A 17911-nucleotide genomic window follows, 5' to 3' on the forward strand; every position below is an offset into this window, starting at 1 on the left:
CTAATACTCAAATGTGTTCTGTGTTTAGTGGTACAAAATGTAATATGCATTGTTTATAAGTTTCATAGCATTTGGTTGAGGCAATCTAAAGTTAAGAGAATAGAAACCAACATTGTGACGTACGGACGGGGGCTTAAAAATATTTGGTATCCTTTCCAAAAATGGCAATACATTGGAAATAATGTGTGATGTAAGATTGTCTTTCATGTTGAGAATTGTGGTTAATCTAGGTTTAGGTACAACATCCATTCATTTTGATAAGTATTTTGAGTGGTTCATTCAATATCTTGTTCTGTTCTTTGATTATTGTTTGTGGTAACCTTTTTCTCTTTCTAGAAAGGATCAGCAATTTTAGAAGTAATCTGTGATGTTATTCGTGCCCGGTGGAAGTCTAGTACATGTACCATGCTGTGTGGATTTTTACCAGGCTTATTTGGCAAAAGTGGATCATTCACAGATACAAGGGTTCACAGACAAAATTTAAACAAACAAGTCTTATTGAACTAACACCTTCTGGCTATGCAAGGCCAGACAGTTGGGTAATAAGTATGGATACGGAAGTATGCAGTGGTTGTCTTTTAAACGTCATAAATCCTATTTATAAAGACATCCTTTTTACAGCAGCTTGCACAGTAAATGAATATATTTAAATAATCAATGAAAAAGATTGATTGGTTGTTGGTGTTTAACACCACTTTCGGTGCAATTGGCTATATCATGAGTCAGTTTGTGTGGTCCTATCAATATATACATGATATAGTTTAAAGAATAAATATGCTGCTAGTCTTCTTAAGCAACAAACCAGGATTAAAACTTATTTCAAATACTGTGGATTCATTTTTTTTCATGGGTACCAATTTTCATGGATTAAGAAAAACTTGCATATTTGTTGAACATTAAATTTCGTGGTTTAACTGTGGCCACGAAAATTGGTAAAAACAATCTTTTAAATGTTTTAGTGTTTATAAGCAGCAAGACCTAAAATAGCTGCCTCTCTAGAACTCACTTAAACGAGATAAATCAACCAAATAATGAAGATTAAGAGGACATGTTGCGTACTTTCATTTCCAAAATACCCTTTAAACAAAACTTAATCCAGCATGATCAAGTAAGTATTTGTAGGGGCTCTTTATTGAATCTGAAAGATTGGTTGGTCTAATTAAGCTTTTGTTATCCGACCTAGATTCCAGTTCTTTAGAACCGATTGATCATTTGGGCAAAGTTTGAATTATTTGATGTTTATTGCTTGTGTTTTTAAAAGTTTATATACATAGCACATAATTAATTCTGTCATTAAAAAAGAAATATTATGTGAGAAAAGCAATTTTCATTTTATGGATTTTCTATCATAAAATCACTCATAAACAAATTACATTTGTAATAATATAACTTTAATATAAGAAATTATATTTCAATTACATTGCATAAATAACAGTTTCGGTATAATTCATTTCAGTCATTAACAAATAGGAAAAGCAGTAACATGATGCATGGTACATAGATGTAATCTGATTGGTCAACTTAAGGTTACAGAAAAACATGCATACTGTGGCTTATTCAAGATACATTTTTACAGCAGATTTCAGTGAGTATGAAGCTATAGGTAATATCATTGGTTAGCTTGCTTGTTAACTGAACCGTGAAGTCATTGTAAGGTTAGGTAAACTACCCTCCTTTCATAATAGACTAGCCCAACAGATAAACAATCTATCTCTCTGTAGGACTAAGCTACTTTAAAAGGAGGGTAGTATACATTACCTAACAATGACTTCACGGTTCAGCTAACAAGCAAGCTAACCAAAGATATTACCTATAGCATCATACTGACTGAAATCTGCTGTAAAAAATCCTTCAGATTCAAATGTTTACTGATATACGGCATGATAACCGTAACAGTCAATTGAATAATTAAAATAGATATCCCATAAAAATATAACCAGTCACTACAGTATTTAACAAGATATTATAGAGTGATCTTTTTGACAATGTTTATTGTTGTTTTATCACAATTAACAATCTAATATTTTTTTAAACGTTTGGATGGTCTGTGATAGGTGACTTGCATTCAAATGATAAAAATTTCAACTCAACAGGAATAAAACTAGATGTTAGTTCTGTTGCTGTATACTGCTAAATTTCACTTCATCCATAATTTGTTCAATAAGTTTGAAAATTGAACTTAAATTTCAGGCACAAATGGATTAAATCCCAATTTCTAAGAACCATTATATGCATGGGATATGTAAAATGTATTATTTTCAAGATTTTGATATTTGAAAATGTCATATGGATAAAATTTAAAAGTTTTCTTTTGTCTACTTATTATTCTTGTTTTAAAATACAACCAGTATTTGCTAGATTTGAATTTTTCATTACCATATTAAATGATTCAAAATACGGAAGGATGAAATTATAAATTCATACAAAGTATAAAATTTGGTAAATCAACATGAATTTTGTGCTATCTCGAATGTAAGCGAACAGAATGTCAATATAAAGATTTCTTTTAAAGTTCAGATCTTCACTAAAGTTTTAAGTTTTAAAAGAAATCTGCTGCTTTTTGCCTTTTTTGCTTAATAACTCCAGTTGATGCTCTTCGTTTCTTAAATGACTGACTGCGAGTCATGGCTGGTGAAGGTGTCTTCAGAATTCCGTGGTCAGCTGTCTTAGTTGGATTAAAGGATCCTGGACTGAATAGTGAGTTTATACTGTCCTGAAAACCTGGGAAAAATAATAGTACCGTAATTAGTAATCTTGTTCAGGATAGAAATAGCTTTTTTTGGGCCTGTCCCAAGTCAGGAGCCTCTTGTATTATTTTAATTTTAGTTTCTTGTGTACAATTTGGAAATTAGTATGGCGTTTATTATCACTGAACTAGTATATATTTGTTTAGGGGCCTGGTGAAGGAATTTCTTGCTACATTGAAGACCTGTTGGTGACCTTCTGCTGTTGTTTTTTTCTATGGTTGGTTTGTTGACACATTCCCCATTTCCATTCTCAATTTTACTTTGCAGGGTTGCTTTGCAGGGTTGAAGACCAATTGGTTGCCTTCTGCTATTGTTTGCTCTTTGGTAATGTTGTTGTCTCTTTGACATATTCCCCATTTCCATTCTCTATTTTATTGATACTCAGACCACATGAGAATTGGTAAAAACTTTTTAGTAATTCTCGAAGTTTGATGGACTGTGAATTCATCAATATACATTGAATACAAATTTTCATGGAATTTAGTGGGTACAGGGGAATCACAAATTTAAATATTCAATGGAGAACAAATTTTCTAATGCAATGTATGCAAACTTTGACAAAAACAACCAAAGTCCACCAAAATGCAAATTTAACTCAGTCCATGAAAATTGGTACCTATGAAAACTAATGAATCCACAGTATCTTATTCTAATCTGTAATTTAAACAAATACAAAAGGCAAAACATCACAATGTGTACATAACGTACAAGCCAAGTTGTGTAAGTCATCATACCTACTAAATATGTGTGTACTGCATTGACTAACAATGTGCAGAACAACAGGACCACTTACTAAAATTTCCAGTAATATACAAGGATGACCCACAATTTAAAATAAATTACAATGTTTTTTAGGAAATGAATTATAACCTACTTATTGAATCATTTTTCTTCATGTTAAAGATGACTTTTTTCTTTGAATCTGGACAGGATGTAGGAGCTTCCAATGTTTGCTGTAATGAACAATAGAAGTTGGAATGATTCATATAAAAATATCACAATAATAGAAATCTTACCCATCTATAACCAACCATTTCCCAGATAAAATAGATAGGTCTGCAATATGTCAGGCATAAGCATTTTTCAATACTACGTACCATATTCATGGTTTTTCTGTTCAAAATGAATGAGATTTTTTTAAGTGCATAGTCTTTTCTATATGTTTGAATTGGATATGGAAATCATTGCAATTATTCAATAAAATAAAACTTATTATTTATACAACAAATGAAGTGTTCTTCACAGCTTAATGGTTGACTGCAGGCTTTTTAAAACTGGTGCATTTTTTCACCATGTCAAATTCTAATGCATTCTAGGTAACATGCTCAAACTGAAGAAACATATACACCAAAGGTTGCAAATATTTAAAAAACATTCTTAACAATGGAAATTCCACCAATGAACAGCAAATTAACTGCGGTGCATAAAACCGTGAAAGGATCCATTTCTGTCTTTTTAAAGATTAATCAAAATAAATTATATCATTAAAACAATTTTTCAGAGATTATCAAGATTGTTGAAATTACAAATATCCTACAATATCAGAATTATGAAAAGATAATAAAAGGAACATACCTTTTATCATCTCGTCAGTGACTGTAATATTCATAACCTTGAACTAAATACCTAACATCAAGAATTTTACCTTTTTGACTGCTGACTTGGGAGTTTTCAGTTTGTTTATAGATTTTCTAACAAATGCAGGTGGCGTCTTCATTAATGTGTCAAACTTAGCAAACCCTTCAGATTTTGGGGAACTGTTAATTGTATTCTCTTCTATCAATTTCATCATTTTGGCCTCTGAACTTTTACTTTTAGGAGTTTTCTTGGATGTTGGAGTGGAGACTTCCTTCTCTTCCATCACAGATTCTTCTATTGTCACAGAGCTTTTTCTTTTTTTCTTAGATTTCACTGTAATAACCTGTTCATTCTTTGTTATGTCATTACTAACATTATTAAATACTTCAGTCATACTTTGATCAAAAGACACATCATTTAGTTTGTTTTTACTTTTTGATGGTGTTGAGTTAACTCCCCTGGACTCTGACAATAATGAAGTAGGACTATATTTGTTTCCTTTCTTTTTCTTTGCTGAAGTAGTAAGAGATAAATCTAGAGTAACACTATCATTAACTTGATCTGTGTCAGTGTTTTTATTATTGCTGCCTTTCTTAGCTGAATTTGAGATACTATCTACGATTTCATTTTTCTTTTTGCTGCCTTGTACTTTTATTTCTGGTGAAGCTTCATGCACATTATTTTGTTTTTTCTTCTGTTTTCCTGTCTTCTTTGCTGATTCTAATTTTGGACTAACTCCATTGGCTTGGATTTTATTTCCTTTCTTTCCCAGCCCCTTTTTACCCTCTTTCTTCTTCTTCTCTGGAGACAAAGAAGGTTCTGTATTTAGGTCTTCACTTTTCCTTTTCACTTTCTTTGTTTCAAGCTTAGAATTTAGATTTTCTGTTTGACCACTCTGTGAACCTGAAAATATAGACATAGTTATTCTACCACTTCTTCAACAGGATGTAAACATTTCACCAAGGGTGGTCAAAATATAAAATTTTAACATCATGAATGAAAAAATGCACTTCACAACATGGTGAGGTAAAAAAAATCTTGTTTCTGCATGATTTTTATACAGTTCTTTGGAAATATATCATCAATTGTTGAATTTTAGAATATATTGGTGAATACTCAATTGCTTATATAAAGCATTACCTGTGCTTAAATTGTTTTAACCCAAACGTCCTTGAACTTTTCCTTCAATAAGTCACTATATATGTAATAAGCAAGTTTTTGAATTAATGATATTGAGATAAACCACAATTTTTTACGCGACCTTGGCTACCTATATGGTAGATTTTAATTTTCCTAAAATTAAGCTAATGAATGTCTCTGAGGTGCGACACCTTACTTAGAGAGCTGTGGTGTAGAGGTTAGTGCATTGGACTACTAACACAAAGGTTCCTGGTTTGATTCCCGTTCCATGATGAAAATTTCAGGGACTGAATTTTCAGCTCTCCCTTGACACCATTAGGGAGTATGGTCTTGAGGAAATGATGATAGTCCTTTGGAAGGGGACGATAAATGACTGACCAGTGTTAAGAGTGAGTCATATCTCTTGCACGTTGAAGACACCATTGAAGATTTCTAAAAAGAGCAGGCTACTGCTGCTACAAGGCAATGTTTCCCAATCCACTATTAATAAATATGTTTAAACTAAAAAAAAAATAACTTAAAAAGTATAGAAAAACAGAAAATCTCATTCTAAAAAGGGTTAAGCTACCTTCATTTTCATCCTGCAAGTTATTTTTCTTTTTCTTCTTCTTCTTTTTTTTCTTTTTTTTAACCTCTAAGTTCTCCAGTCTTTGAACAGCTAAAGAGATATCTTTCTTTTTTAAAATATCCCCCTCTTCTTCATCAACCTTCTCTTGTGGCAGTATTCCCTCATTCAAATCCTGAAATCTTTTACAAAATAGAAAGATTAGAATAAAATCTTTTTACTAATAAATAAAACAGAGCATGCCTGTAGATTTTAAATCTTTACACTACGATAGATCGCGCAAAATGTCAGCTAAAAATATCCAATTACCCAATATATTTAATTAGACCATGAATGTATATTCGTTTAATATTCTGCAATGATAAGTAGATCTTATTCTGAGATGTTATTTACCCTGACAATTTCTACGTATGTGAAAGGATAGATGGAGTGATTTTTATCAGTTACATTACCTCGATGTTTGTGTAAAAAATTATCAGCTGCTTATGTAATGATTAAATTTGTTTGCAGCTTTTAAATCCCATATTTATCAAAGTAAAATAAATGTCCTGAAATATTTGTATGACTAAAGTGTGATGGTCACCCACTAAACATTTTCAGAAGTGGGATTATTTGTTTCTCTTATCTATCACCCACTAAACATTTTCAGAAGTGGGATTATTTGTTTCTCTTATCTATTAAAAAAATCCTTCATCTGCAAAACCATTCTCGTTTACCGGCATGTCTATTTTTATTTGAACAGAAACGTCTTGTAGCGTCATAATAATTCTGAACATTAAACGTCCATAATTTTTTCGAAAAAACGCACTTTAGCGTATCAAACCATCACACTTTAGTGTGACCATCACTTTTCAGCGTCCACATCGCACTTAAGAGTCCTACATATTTATGTGAATAAATATCTACCATCCATAGTTTCGGATTTTATTTGTTTCATAAACAAATATGTAAACAAATATCCATTATTTACATTATCTCACAACTAAAGTAATTTGGCTATCAATAGATCAAAGCATATCCGTGTAGAATCTTGATATCTGGTTAGGCGAAGTTTACTGTAGTACTATTACATATGCCTAATATATCCTGTATATAATACTGCTTACCTTTTAACAAGTCTGTAGAGTCTGTTTCTGTTCTTACTAACACAGTCTTTGTTGCTGCCTAATTGGAACAATTCATCTGCTATAGCTTTAAAGTCAAACTAAAATAGAAACAAGGGAGATTATTCAGTATACAACACTTCTAATCATCAAACAAAAAAAGAGACAAGGGAGATAATTTAGTATACACCACTTCTTATGAAGGAGGATGGAGCTTTAAAGTCAAACAAAAACAGAGACAAGGGAGATAATTTAGTATACACCACTTCTAATCTGACATGTAGGAGGATGGAGCTTTAAAGTCAAACAAAAACAGAGACAAGGGAGATAATTTAGTATACACAACTTCTAATCATGAAGGAGGATGGAGCTTTAAAGTCAAACCAAAACAGAGACAAGGGAGATAATTTAGTATACACCATTTCTAATCATGTAGGTTTAAAGACAAACAAAAACAGAAACAAGGGAGATAATTTAATATACACAACTTCTAATCATGAAGGAGGATGGAGCTTTAAAGTCAAACAAAAACAGAAACAAGGGAGATAATTTAGTATACAACACTACTAATCGTGTAGCTTTAAAGACAAACAAAAACAGAAACAAGGGAGATAATTTAGTGTACAACACTTCTTATCAAGTAGCTTTAAAGTCAAACAAAAACAGAAACAAGGAAGTTAATTTAATTTAATCATGCAAATGTACATGTACCAGACAAAGAATCCTAAATAACAACAAGTGTGCATTAATTAATACTGAAGATAATTAATCATATGTTATGTGAGCCTTTGATCAACCAACACATCCATGTATTGATAATAACAGATGTTGTTACTTTTGTAACATTTAAATTTGGGTACAAAAATATAAAACAAGTAGCTTTTCAAAACAGTTAGGATGTTTATAAAATTTTTCACTGTACCTCTTGTGTTGGTTAATATACATGTCAGGTATAAATTATGAAATGATAACTATTCTTTAGTTATAGTAGAGCAGACAAAATTTGTTAAGGATGGACAGATGGATTGATGAATGGATGGACAGACTGATCACTATAGGCCAACTTGCCATAAGGCCAGGCCCAAATTACAAATTTTACTAAAATTGTTTTTGATGTTACATAGAAAGATATCAAAATCTCCTTGACTGATTTTCATTGTAAAATATTTCTTCATGCATATTATAAACCAACCTGTAGTCTAGGTGGAATTTCTGTATCTTCAGGATCTTCAGTGTCTTCTTTTTCTTCTTCATCAATGTTTTCTTCATTATCACTGTCTCCTTCTTCTTTCTATCATTAGAATTTATTCATTATATATCATTATCTAAATTCATGTAAATATGTGAATTATTTGGACTTTTGAACTCTCTTGTAACAAGAATGTGTCCACAGTACACAGATGCCAGGGCTCGACATTACCGTTTGTCCGATTGTCCGGGACAAGTGGAAATAGGTGTCGGGCAAGTAGATTCATCATACTACTTGTCCGATGGGACAAGTGAAAAAATCGATGTCAGATGTTTATAGATCAAATTCAAGACTTATACATTCCTAAAAACATGAATGATTGTTTTATTGATCATACAAAATGAAATAAATATTCATAGATTGAACCAGAGACATGTAAACTTGTATAATATGTCTCTGATTGAACGTATTTGAACATGCTGGCAGCCATTGACCAGGGGAAATAAGTAAGGGGAAGTAACCCAATGTTAATGTTTCTTCTTAGTATAAGCCTCCTTGAATTAGGAGCACCTCCATAAGCATGATATGGAGTTCTACCATTGTTTACCTTAACTTTAAAATTTTGAATTAAAGTTTGTGTCATTTGATTTTGCTTTTAGGCATAACATTAAATTAAGAAAGGTTTTATTTAATAAGATCTATATGTTAAAATAATAAGTTAAGATGTAAAAATTAAAAAAAATCTAAAAAGGCAGATTTTTTACTAAAATATTTTATGTACTTCCTGATCATATTTCATGTATATCAATGTATGTAGAAATCAAAATAAATTGTAAAATCTTGTTTGGCACCATCAATAAATTAAAAAGGTTTATTTATAAAAAGGTGCCAGGTGTATTTGGTTTAAACCATACCACTACTTCAGAATGAATATAGGTCCATGAATAGGAGAACCTAGTGGTATGGAAAGAGATATGATTTAATGATCGACACATGATAGTGACAATGAGTCAGAGAGCTCATACTTGCAAATAAGCCTTCAGTCTGAAATAACAAAATGAATTTTGATGTGGTATTCATATAACATAATAAAATGCCCCGATCAATAAAGGGCCCTTTATTGATCTTTATTAGGTACAATCAAAGGGCAAGTGTTATTATTGCAAATAACATATATTATCAATATGGAGGAATTTCAATTAAAAATTCGGACAAGTGAGTTCAGAGTTCGGACAAGTTGATTTTCTTGCAACTTGTCCGAAGGGACAAGTTAGAAAAAATGATAATGTAGAGGCCTGGATGCCCCACTCGCACTATCGTTTTCTATGTTTAGTGGACCTTGAAATTGGAATAAATTCTCTAATTTGGCATTAAAACTAGAATGATCTTATCAAAGGGAACATGTATACTAAGTTTCAAGTTGATTGGACTTCTACTTTATCAAAAACTACCTTGACCAAAAACTTTAACCTGAAATTTGCACTATCATTTTCTATGTTCATTGAACCGTAAAATTGGTGTCAAAACTCTTATTTGACATATAAATTAGAAAGATCATATCATAGGGCACATGTATACTTAGTTTCAAGTTGATTGGACTTCAACTTCATTAAAAACTACCTTGACCAAAAACTTTAACCTTAAGGGGGACAGACTGACAAACAGACGGACGGACGAACAGACGCACAGACCAGAAAACATAATGCCCCTCTACTATCGTAGGTGGGGCATAAAAATATATGCAACTATTTTTAATATTTTTTTTTTCTCCAGCATTATGAGACATTTTCAAACACAAACTTCAGTATTGAATAAATGATTTAACTGCATTAATGATTACCTTGTCAGTAGTTAATAAATTTACTAACAGGAACACACATTGCTTTATTTTAAATATCCATATGATAACTAGGAAATGCCAAAATTCAATTCATGTAAATAAAAGAGAAGGATTTTTTTCCCCAATTCAATACTGTTTTGCTAAATAACGCTGAACAAAATAAGGTATGAAGTCAATCCTACTTTTTTTTTGAAGTTCCTAATGTTTAAATGTATGCTATACTCTTATGCCAGTGGTTGTTCTATGTTGATGTCTGCATAATATGATTTTCATTTATTGTTAAGTCATAAACCAGAATGTTGTAATAGTTTGAATTGTTCATTTTTGTCATGCAAGGTACTGGTTGTGCTTATTGTAAAGACTGTATGGTGATCTATAATTGCTTAATTCACACCATTTAGACTGTGGTGCATAACTGTCTCATTGGTAATCATACCACATCTCATTTTAAATAGGTAATTTACTTATACAATATAATAGATTATTGCATAAATACTTGTTAATATTATCAAGTTAGGATTTTTTTGAGGCCCATTCACTTTTTAAGAGATTGTATTCTCAAATATATGTGCAATGACCACTTTTTAGGTGGAAACACTTTTAAAATGATAAACGCTCATTTCTAAATACTGATTAGACTATGAAACTATGTTTTTCCTACCTCTATTTGTTTTTCAGCTGCAGTCATAGCATCATCCACTGTCTGTTGTATAATGGCATCAAATACTCTTGATACAACCCTCCCTACAACCACACCACTGAAACAAAACAAATAAACTGAATAAACTGATATGTCTCACTGTATTTAATTTTTAACACTGCTCATGTTGATATTTTAATGGTATTATTCAAAAAGAAAAAAGAAAGAAGAAAACTATGAAAACATTTGAAGTCAATACATTAAGAAATGGCCCTTAACACAAATCTTACTCTAATTAGGACGTCTCTATGTACAGACAATCAAGGATAATTTCTCTACTTTAATGTAGTTCTGGAGGTTTTTAAACAGTTTCTTTAATTCTATGGAAATTTATACCTTAAAGAGCCCATTGTTTATTTTTTTATCAATGTGTGGTTGTAGGTAATCTTAGAAGGTCATAACCTTTATCAGCTTATTGAATGAATCAAAATATGAGAACAGGGGTTAAAGAAAATGACAACTTTTTGTAATGTGGAAGGCACTCGAATGGGACTTTAGTTTAAAAAAAATGATTTTTTTTTATTCATTAGTGAAACATTGTTTTTTCATAGGATTAATCCAATCTCAATAGTTAAATTATAAATTTTGTAACTCCTTGCAGAGGTTTGGACTTTATAATGATAATTTAACTATCTCTATGGATAAATCCAATAATCAATTGTTATCAATGCAATAATCAATTGTTATCAATGCAAGAATATATTGTTATCAATGCAAGAATCTATTGTTATCAATGCAATAATCAATTGTTATCAATGCAAGAATATATTGTTATCAATGCAAGAATCTATTGTTATCAATGCAATAATCTATTGTTATCAATGCAATAATCTATTGTTATCAATGCAATAATCAATTGTTATCAATGCAATAATCTATTGTTATCAATGCAATAATCTATTTTTTTCAATGCAAGAATCTATTGTTATCAATGCAAAAATCTATTGTTATCAATGCAATAATCTACTGTTATCAATGCAATAATCTATTTTTTTCAATGCAATAATCTTTTGTTATCAATGCAATAATCTATTGTTATCAATGCAAGAATCTATTGTTATCAATGTTATCAATGCAAGAATCTATTGTTATCAATGCAATAATCTATTGTTATCAATGCAATAATCTATTGTTATCAATGCAAGAATCTATTGTTATCAATGCAATAATCTATTGTTAGCAATGCAATAATCTAGTGTTATCAATGCAAGAATCTATATTTTATGAATGAAAAGTTACAAGTTTAAACCAATATTTAGGGAATATGAATTAGATAAAAGTGTATCCAACATTTGTCCAAAGAAAAATACTTAAATATTAAACAAAATCACTTACTTTCTGGACATCTGTATATAATTAGAGAATGGTGCCAATAAACTCAAAACTTTGCCTGGGGGTAACTGTAAATGGAAAAAAAGATAACAAAATAAATTTTGTAATGTCAAATTTTTGTTAAAGATTATAATGTCTGAATGTGTATTGGCCTAGGGAGTTGTTCAAGTTTTGATATAAAAAATAATAATGGTATGATGTATTTATGTATATAATATCCATAGAGAAGGAAATATCTTCACAAAGCACAATATTCTCCTAAAATTCATCCAATTTAATTCAATTCACTCTTGCTTTTTAGAAGTCAACAGGACAGTGATAAAAATATAGTTAACCTAAAGGGGAGTGAAAGTAAAATCCAATCAAGAGGAGACAACTCTATTTGTTAACTGTAAAATCAGAATAATATATCTTGCTTATCTGATTATACAATTTATTTATTGACATCAATCCAATACATTTGTTCATTTAACAATATTATATGGCTTTCTATACTTGTTCAAATACTGTGTTTTTCTTATTTTTAAAACTGTTTCTTTTTTTTTTAAATGTGAGAGATCACTGTGATGAAGCTCTTTGGTAATAGGCATATATTCCATCACCTTAATTCAGTTACTATCGACTTTTAATAAATTTGTTTGTTTATCAAATAAGATAAATCTTTTCTAAAATGAAAAGTCTGGAGTCGGTTTCACAAAAAAACTTTTTTTGTGAAACCAACTTCTGAAAGGAGGAAAACTGGCATTTTCATGGATATTTAATTTCATGCTTTTGGCAAAGTCTGCAAACATTCCTTTACATTTTCGTTGAACATTAAAATTTGTGGTTTTCCTGTACCCACGAAGCTTCGAAAAATTGGATTCCTACGAATATCAATAAATCCACAGTATATTTAATTGACAGTACAATATGTAGATAATAAACATTCTTCGCCATCTGCTAAATTAAACCATATGTAATGCAAAGTTTCAAATTTCAAGTAGGGAGAAGTTGTCATATGTTTATAATAGCATGTTTAATTGAGCCTTACCTCCTCAGCACCAACTCTCTCAAGTTCATCTAAATAAATATCTGTAAAATGTATCTTTAGTCCGTCTGGTGAAGTGTCTTCCTTAATGGTCATTATCTTACTGGACAGAATGTCTGTAAACTTGGTAATGAGACTCTTTTTCCATTTCTGTTTTTTCAGAAACTCCAATGACTGGGTCAACATGTTACGGAACAACTGAAAAGTATTTGAAAACAATCAATTATGTTATAAATTTTATGTTATTAATAAATTTTAGTGTTGTCAAATCGTACACTTTTGCCTAACCGGTTACTCGGATAATCGTTCGACCGATTAACCGGTTAACCGGTAGTTTAAAATGTCGTTTGAAAGCCTTAACAATAGTACCCTACATGTACAAATAGTTATAAGATGTGGTATGAGTGTACATTTGACAACCTTTCATCCAAGTCATAATATTAAGATTTAAGAATTGAAGTTTGTCCTTTGGCATTATAAGGCTTGTTTGTGAGGATTCTTGGCGAAGTTTGACTTTTAATAAACAAATACAACGTATCAACTACAGAACATGTACCAACTTAAGATTGAAAAAATATACAAAAAAACGTCTTGATCTCGTAGAATGGAATTTGTCTGAAACCGATCATTGTTTAATTTTCTCTTGTTGTCTTCGAAAATAATATGGAGTGTTTCAATTTGAAATGATAAATTAGAAGAAAAAAAAAGAAGATTTGATATGATTGCCAATGAAACAATTCTCCATAAGAGGTCACAATGACACAGAAATTAACATCTAAAGGTCACCATACGACCTGTTTCTTTACTTTGTTTGCTTGTTTCTTTAGGCATGTTACTCGTACTATCACGTATACCTTGAGTACATTCACATTGGTTTGCATTTCATAATTTTTGAGGTAGCATTTCGTTTAAAGTAAGATTAAACCTTGCACTACGGATGTTGCACATTAAGATGTTGGTTTACACAATATTAGATCAAAAACGAAGTAATGGACTAATTAGTAAAATTTAATCGCATCTTTGATTTAAAGTTATTGTTAAAAAAACATGTTTACCAATCATGTTTCTTTAAGGTCTTGCCCCGAGCTCTAATCAATTTTATGTATTTAGGATCAACAATAGCAATCAATATACTGGACAATTGATCTGTCAAATAATAACCACGACGACAATTTTTAAATAAAACATAACTATTTAATGATTTCCATGCAAATTTATATCAAAACTATCAAAATTGAAAAAAGCCCGGTTAACCGGTTAGCGTTTTTGGTATTCGGTATTCGGTCGTTCGACCGGTTAACCGGTTAACCGTTGACAACACTAATAAATTTATTAAAATATTTAATTATTATCCCATATCTAACAAATATCTTACAATTTCAATTGATGTATTCTTATGATTGACAAAATATGGACCACATACCAGTACCCTTTACTATGGATTTATCTATTTTAGGGGATTGTGGAAAAAAGGGATTTTCATGGTATTTTAAAGTCTGCAGGAAATTCTTTGTAAATTCTAGCTTTATTGAATTCAAAGTTTACCTATACAGATAAAAATTTACCGCACATGAATAATAATGAATTCACAGTAAAGTCCATTTTTTATAGTAAATAGGTTTAATTTTTTTGTGGCTAGTTGTCTCATTGGCATTCATACCACATCTTCTTTTTTATATTAATATGTGTACATAGGCAATTTGACAGTATAATAAAACAGTGTTTCAATGTCCCCGTCCTCACAGGAACAATGAGGCAATGGAAAGAAGGATAGTTACCATCATGAACTTATCCATCCTCCAGCGGTCTGTGCCATTCCATTCCCTAGCCTCTGTCTGTAAGAACACTTGTATAAACAGTAATGTGTTGTCTGGATGACTGAATACATGAACCAGTCGAGACATAAATCCACACATCTCCTCCTACAAATATCACAGACATTAATAGCTGAGTATTAATCAATTCAAATTTTCAAACAGATTTTTTTTTTCTCATGAAAAAGACAACACTTTTTGTAAATAAATTACAGCACCAAGGGTTAATTAAAATGTGATGCTCAATTAGGAACTTTTGATATGAATCTTTATTAAGAGTGAGTCACCTCCCTTACACTGGCATCTTTTGATCTTGTTTTCTTTTTTCACTGTGTAGTATACAATTATTTGAAGTGTTTAGAATGGTTTTGAAATGTAATTGCACAATACAATGTTTGAACAAGTCCCCAGATAGCTTCAACTGGTTCAGTATCAGAACTTAAATGGATTGGAATGAATGACTAAAAGTTGTATTTTCAACTAACTGCCAATGGAAAATTAGTTTATAGACTTAGTTATTGTTTTCAATCATATCTTAAAAGTATATGTTTAGAATATCTATTTACACCATTTTAAATAAAATTTAAACCTGAAGAAGTGCTTTGTCCTGCATCCATAGACAGTAGTGGAGACCTTTCCATATCTTCAGAAAATCTGCTTCAGTAAAAGCCTTTTCTGTAAATAGTTATGTAGTACATGTTAGAAAAAAATCATAACTTCAAGTTGAAATCAAGCAAAGTTCTAGAATTCAATATATTTCTTGGATATTTATATTTTTCCTTATATACATTTAATGTTGTTACATATATAGTATCATCAATAACATTTAAAGAAATGTAGTGTACTTATTGTTGTGTCATGCCTAAAATAAAATATTGTTTCACCAATCATGGCAAACCCTGCAAAAATGGTCCCACTCATAAGTTATTTTTGTCAAAACTAATTCAATTTTTATTTTATTCATTTCTGATTTTCAGCCTTGCCGGATCAACCAATATTGTTCAAGCTTACATGCACATGTACCTACACACAACTGGCTTAGCAGGGTCTGGATTGGGGAAACAAACACTATATTAATTTAGGTCTCAACTGACAGCAAATCTGTAGCTCCACAGATTAAAGTAGAAACCACTTCAAATATCTTTGTCACCAACTTTAATTCAAATTTATTTTCTTACAATAGTATATACATTTCTTGTCAGCTTTGACGCTTTCTTGCTGTTTACTGTGGTGTAGTATTAATCTTCAAACAAGAGTTTGATCAACTTATTTAATATTTAATTTTTAAAGAATTTCTTGGTTTTGGTCTATAAATCTGGTAACTATCTCAGGTAAAAATGTGTTATCTAAGCATAATTTTCTGTGTGGTCAAACCTTTAGAGTTAACAATAAGTGCAATATTCATGTCTGGTGGTTATAATCATTTTAACCACCAGACATGAATATTGCACTTATTGTTAACTCTAAAGGGTTGACCACACAGAAAGTATACAAACAAACAAATTATATGAACTAAACACAAAAAAAATATTTTGGCTTCAATATATAAACAATTCTGAAGAGATATACACTTCCCGAGAAAAAAATAATCAATTTATTTAAATATGTTATCTTTAACTATCTTATAAAGACAAAACTAATGGAAACACACTTAATAATCATATATACATGTAACTACACCAGGTACAAAACATCTCAGTTACGAAATGTCCTAGTTATGAATCAACCAGGTATAAAATTACCAGGTTACCTAACGACTAGCAATTTTTTTTTTATTTGGCTACAAGATGGTGCACGATTTTGAGCAAGATGAGAGATTGCATTTGCCTTTTTCCAAATGGAGATTATCCAATTTGGTGGTATGGCATTGTTGTATATGCGTACCATCCTATAGATAGCTAGCTGCTCTGTGCTTGACCATTTTAAGTTTGTGAGTTTGTGATTTGGTATATGGGTCACAATAGTCAGAGATTACTCTGACATCCAACGGCTGTTTTGCCAGACAAGCAGGGCCGTGGGACGTCAGAGCTCGTCCCATATCAAAGAGTGGATATTTGCCCACCCAAAAATTTATAGATGCGCTGCTTCCTTGCTTTTGGTGCCGACTGATGGCCTTGGAATTATATAAATCAGGCATCAATCTGTTCATTTTTCATTTATCTCTTCATTTATGTAAGTTCGCCAGATACAGCTGTTGTATTCTAGCTTTGGCATTACTATAGCTGTGGACCCGTAGCTCATAGGTCCGCAAATAGTAAAAAAATAACATAAGGACCTATGAGCTACGGTTCCACAGCTAGCCTTACTAGTGATACATATGCTTCTACATTTATTGATTTTGAATTGATCTTTAAGTTTCTCTTCATTATATTCAGCATGTGTGTGGCTGCTGTTGTGATATTATTGACATGTGTGTTCCATTTTGGATCTGTTTGTATCTTCTCATAATCTAGGAGAACGAAGTAAACTTGCACACCTTTTTTGGTTAAAGATTTCAATTCAAGCCATTTTCTTAATTTCTTCATAGCTCTATCCCTAATCTTCTTTTCGTTTGATGCCAATCTTTGTGCAAAATGAACCTCAACAGAAGCAGTTTTGCTGACATCTTCGTTTGCCATTTCTTCGATTTGATATCCACATGTGCCGGAAATGCAGACTGTGTACTTAAATTTAAAACCAAATGCGGACGAGTTTTAAAAATTAAAAACACAAAAATACCGAACTCCGAGGAAAATTCAAAAAGGAAAATCAAAAATCAAAAGGCAAAATCAAAAGTCCAAACACATCTAACGAATGGGTAACAACTGTCATATTCCTGACTTGGTACAGGCATTTTCTAATGTAGAAAATGGTGGATTGAACCTGTAATTTTTCCG

At 31.1% G+C, this 17911-nt stretch overlaps 1 protein-coding gene across 1 annotated transcript; it reads right to left on the reverse strand.

Moving 5' to 3' along the window:
• Window positions 1–1660: 1660 nt before the first annotated feature.
• Window positions 1661–17694, reverse strand: LOC134698851 (ribosomal RNA processing protein 1 homolog A-like). Its single transcript, XM_063560519.1, has 12 exons — window positions 17512–17694; window positions 15625–15710; window positions 15000–15143; window positions 13225–13419; window positions 12198–12262; window positions 10824–10920; window positions 8326–8424; window positions 7137–7234; window positions 6034–6212; window positions 4393–5228; window positions 3622–3700; window positions 1661–2721 (listed from the first exon to the last, which is right to left on the reverse strand). The coding sequence occupies exons 1-12, from the start codon at window positions 17651–17653 to the stop codon at window positions 2540–2542; spliced, it is 2202 nt and encodes a 733-aa protein (XP_063416589.1). The 5' UTR covers window positions 17654–17694; the 3' UTR covers window positions 1661–2539.
• Between the last annotated feature and the right edge of the window lie 217 nt (window positions 17695–17911).

This window comes from Mytilus trossulus, unplaced genomic scaffold (assembly GCF_036588685.1).
Source record: "Mytilus trossulus isolate FHL-02 unplaced genomic scaffold, PNRI_Mtr1.1.1.hap1 h1tg000024l__unscaffolded, whole genome shotgun sequence".
NCBI classification, from domain to species: domain Eukaryota; kingdom Metazoa; phylum Mollusca; class Bivalvia; order Mytilida; family Mytilidae; genus Mytilus; species Mytilus trossulus.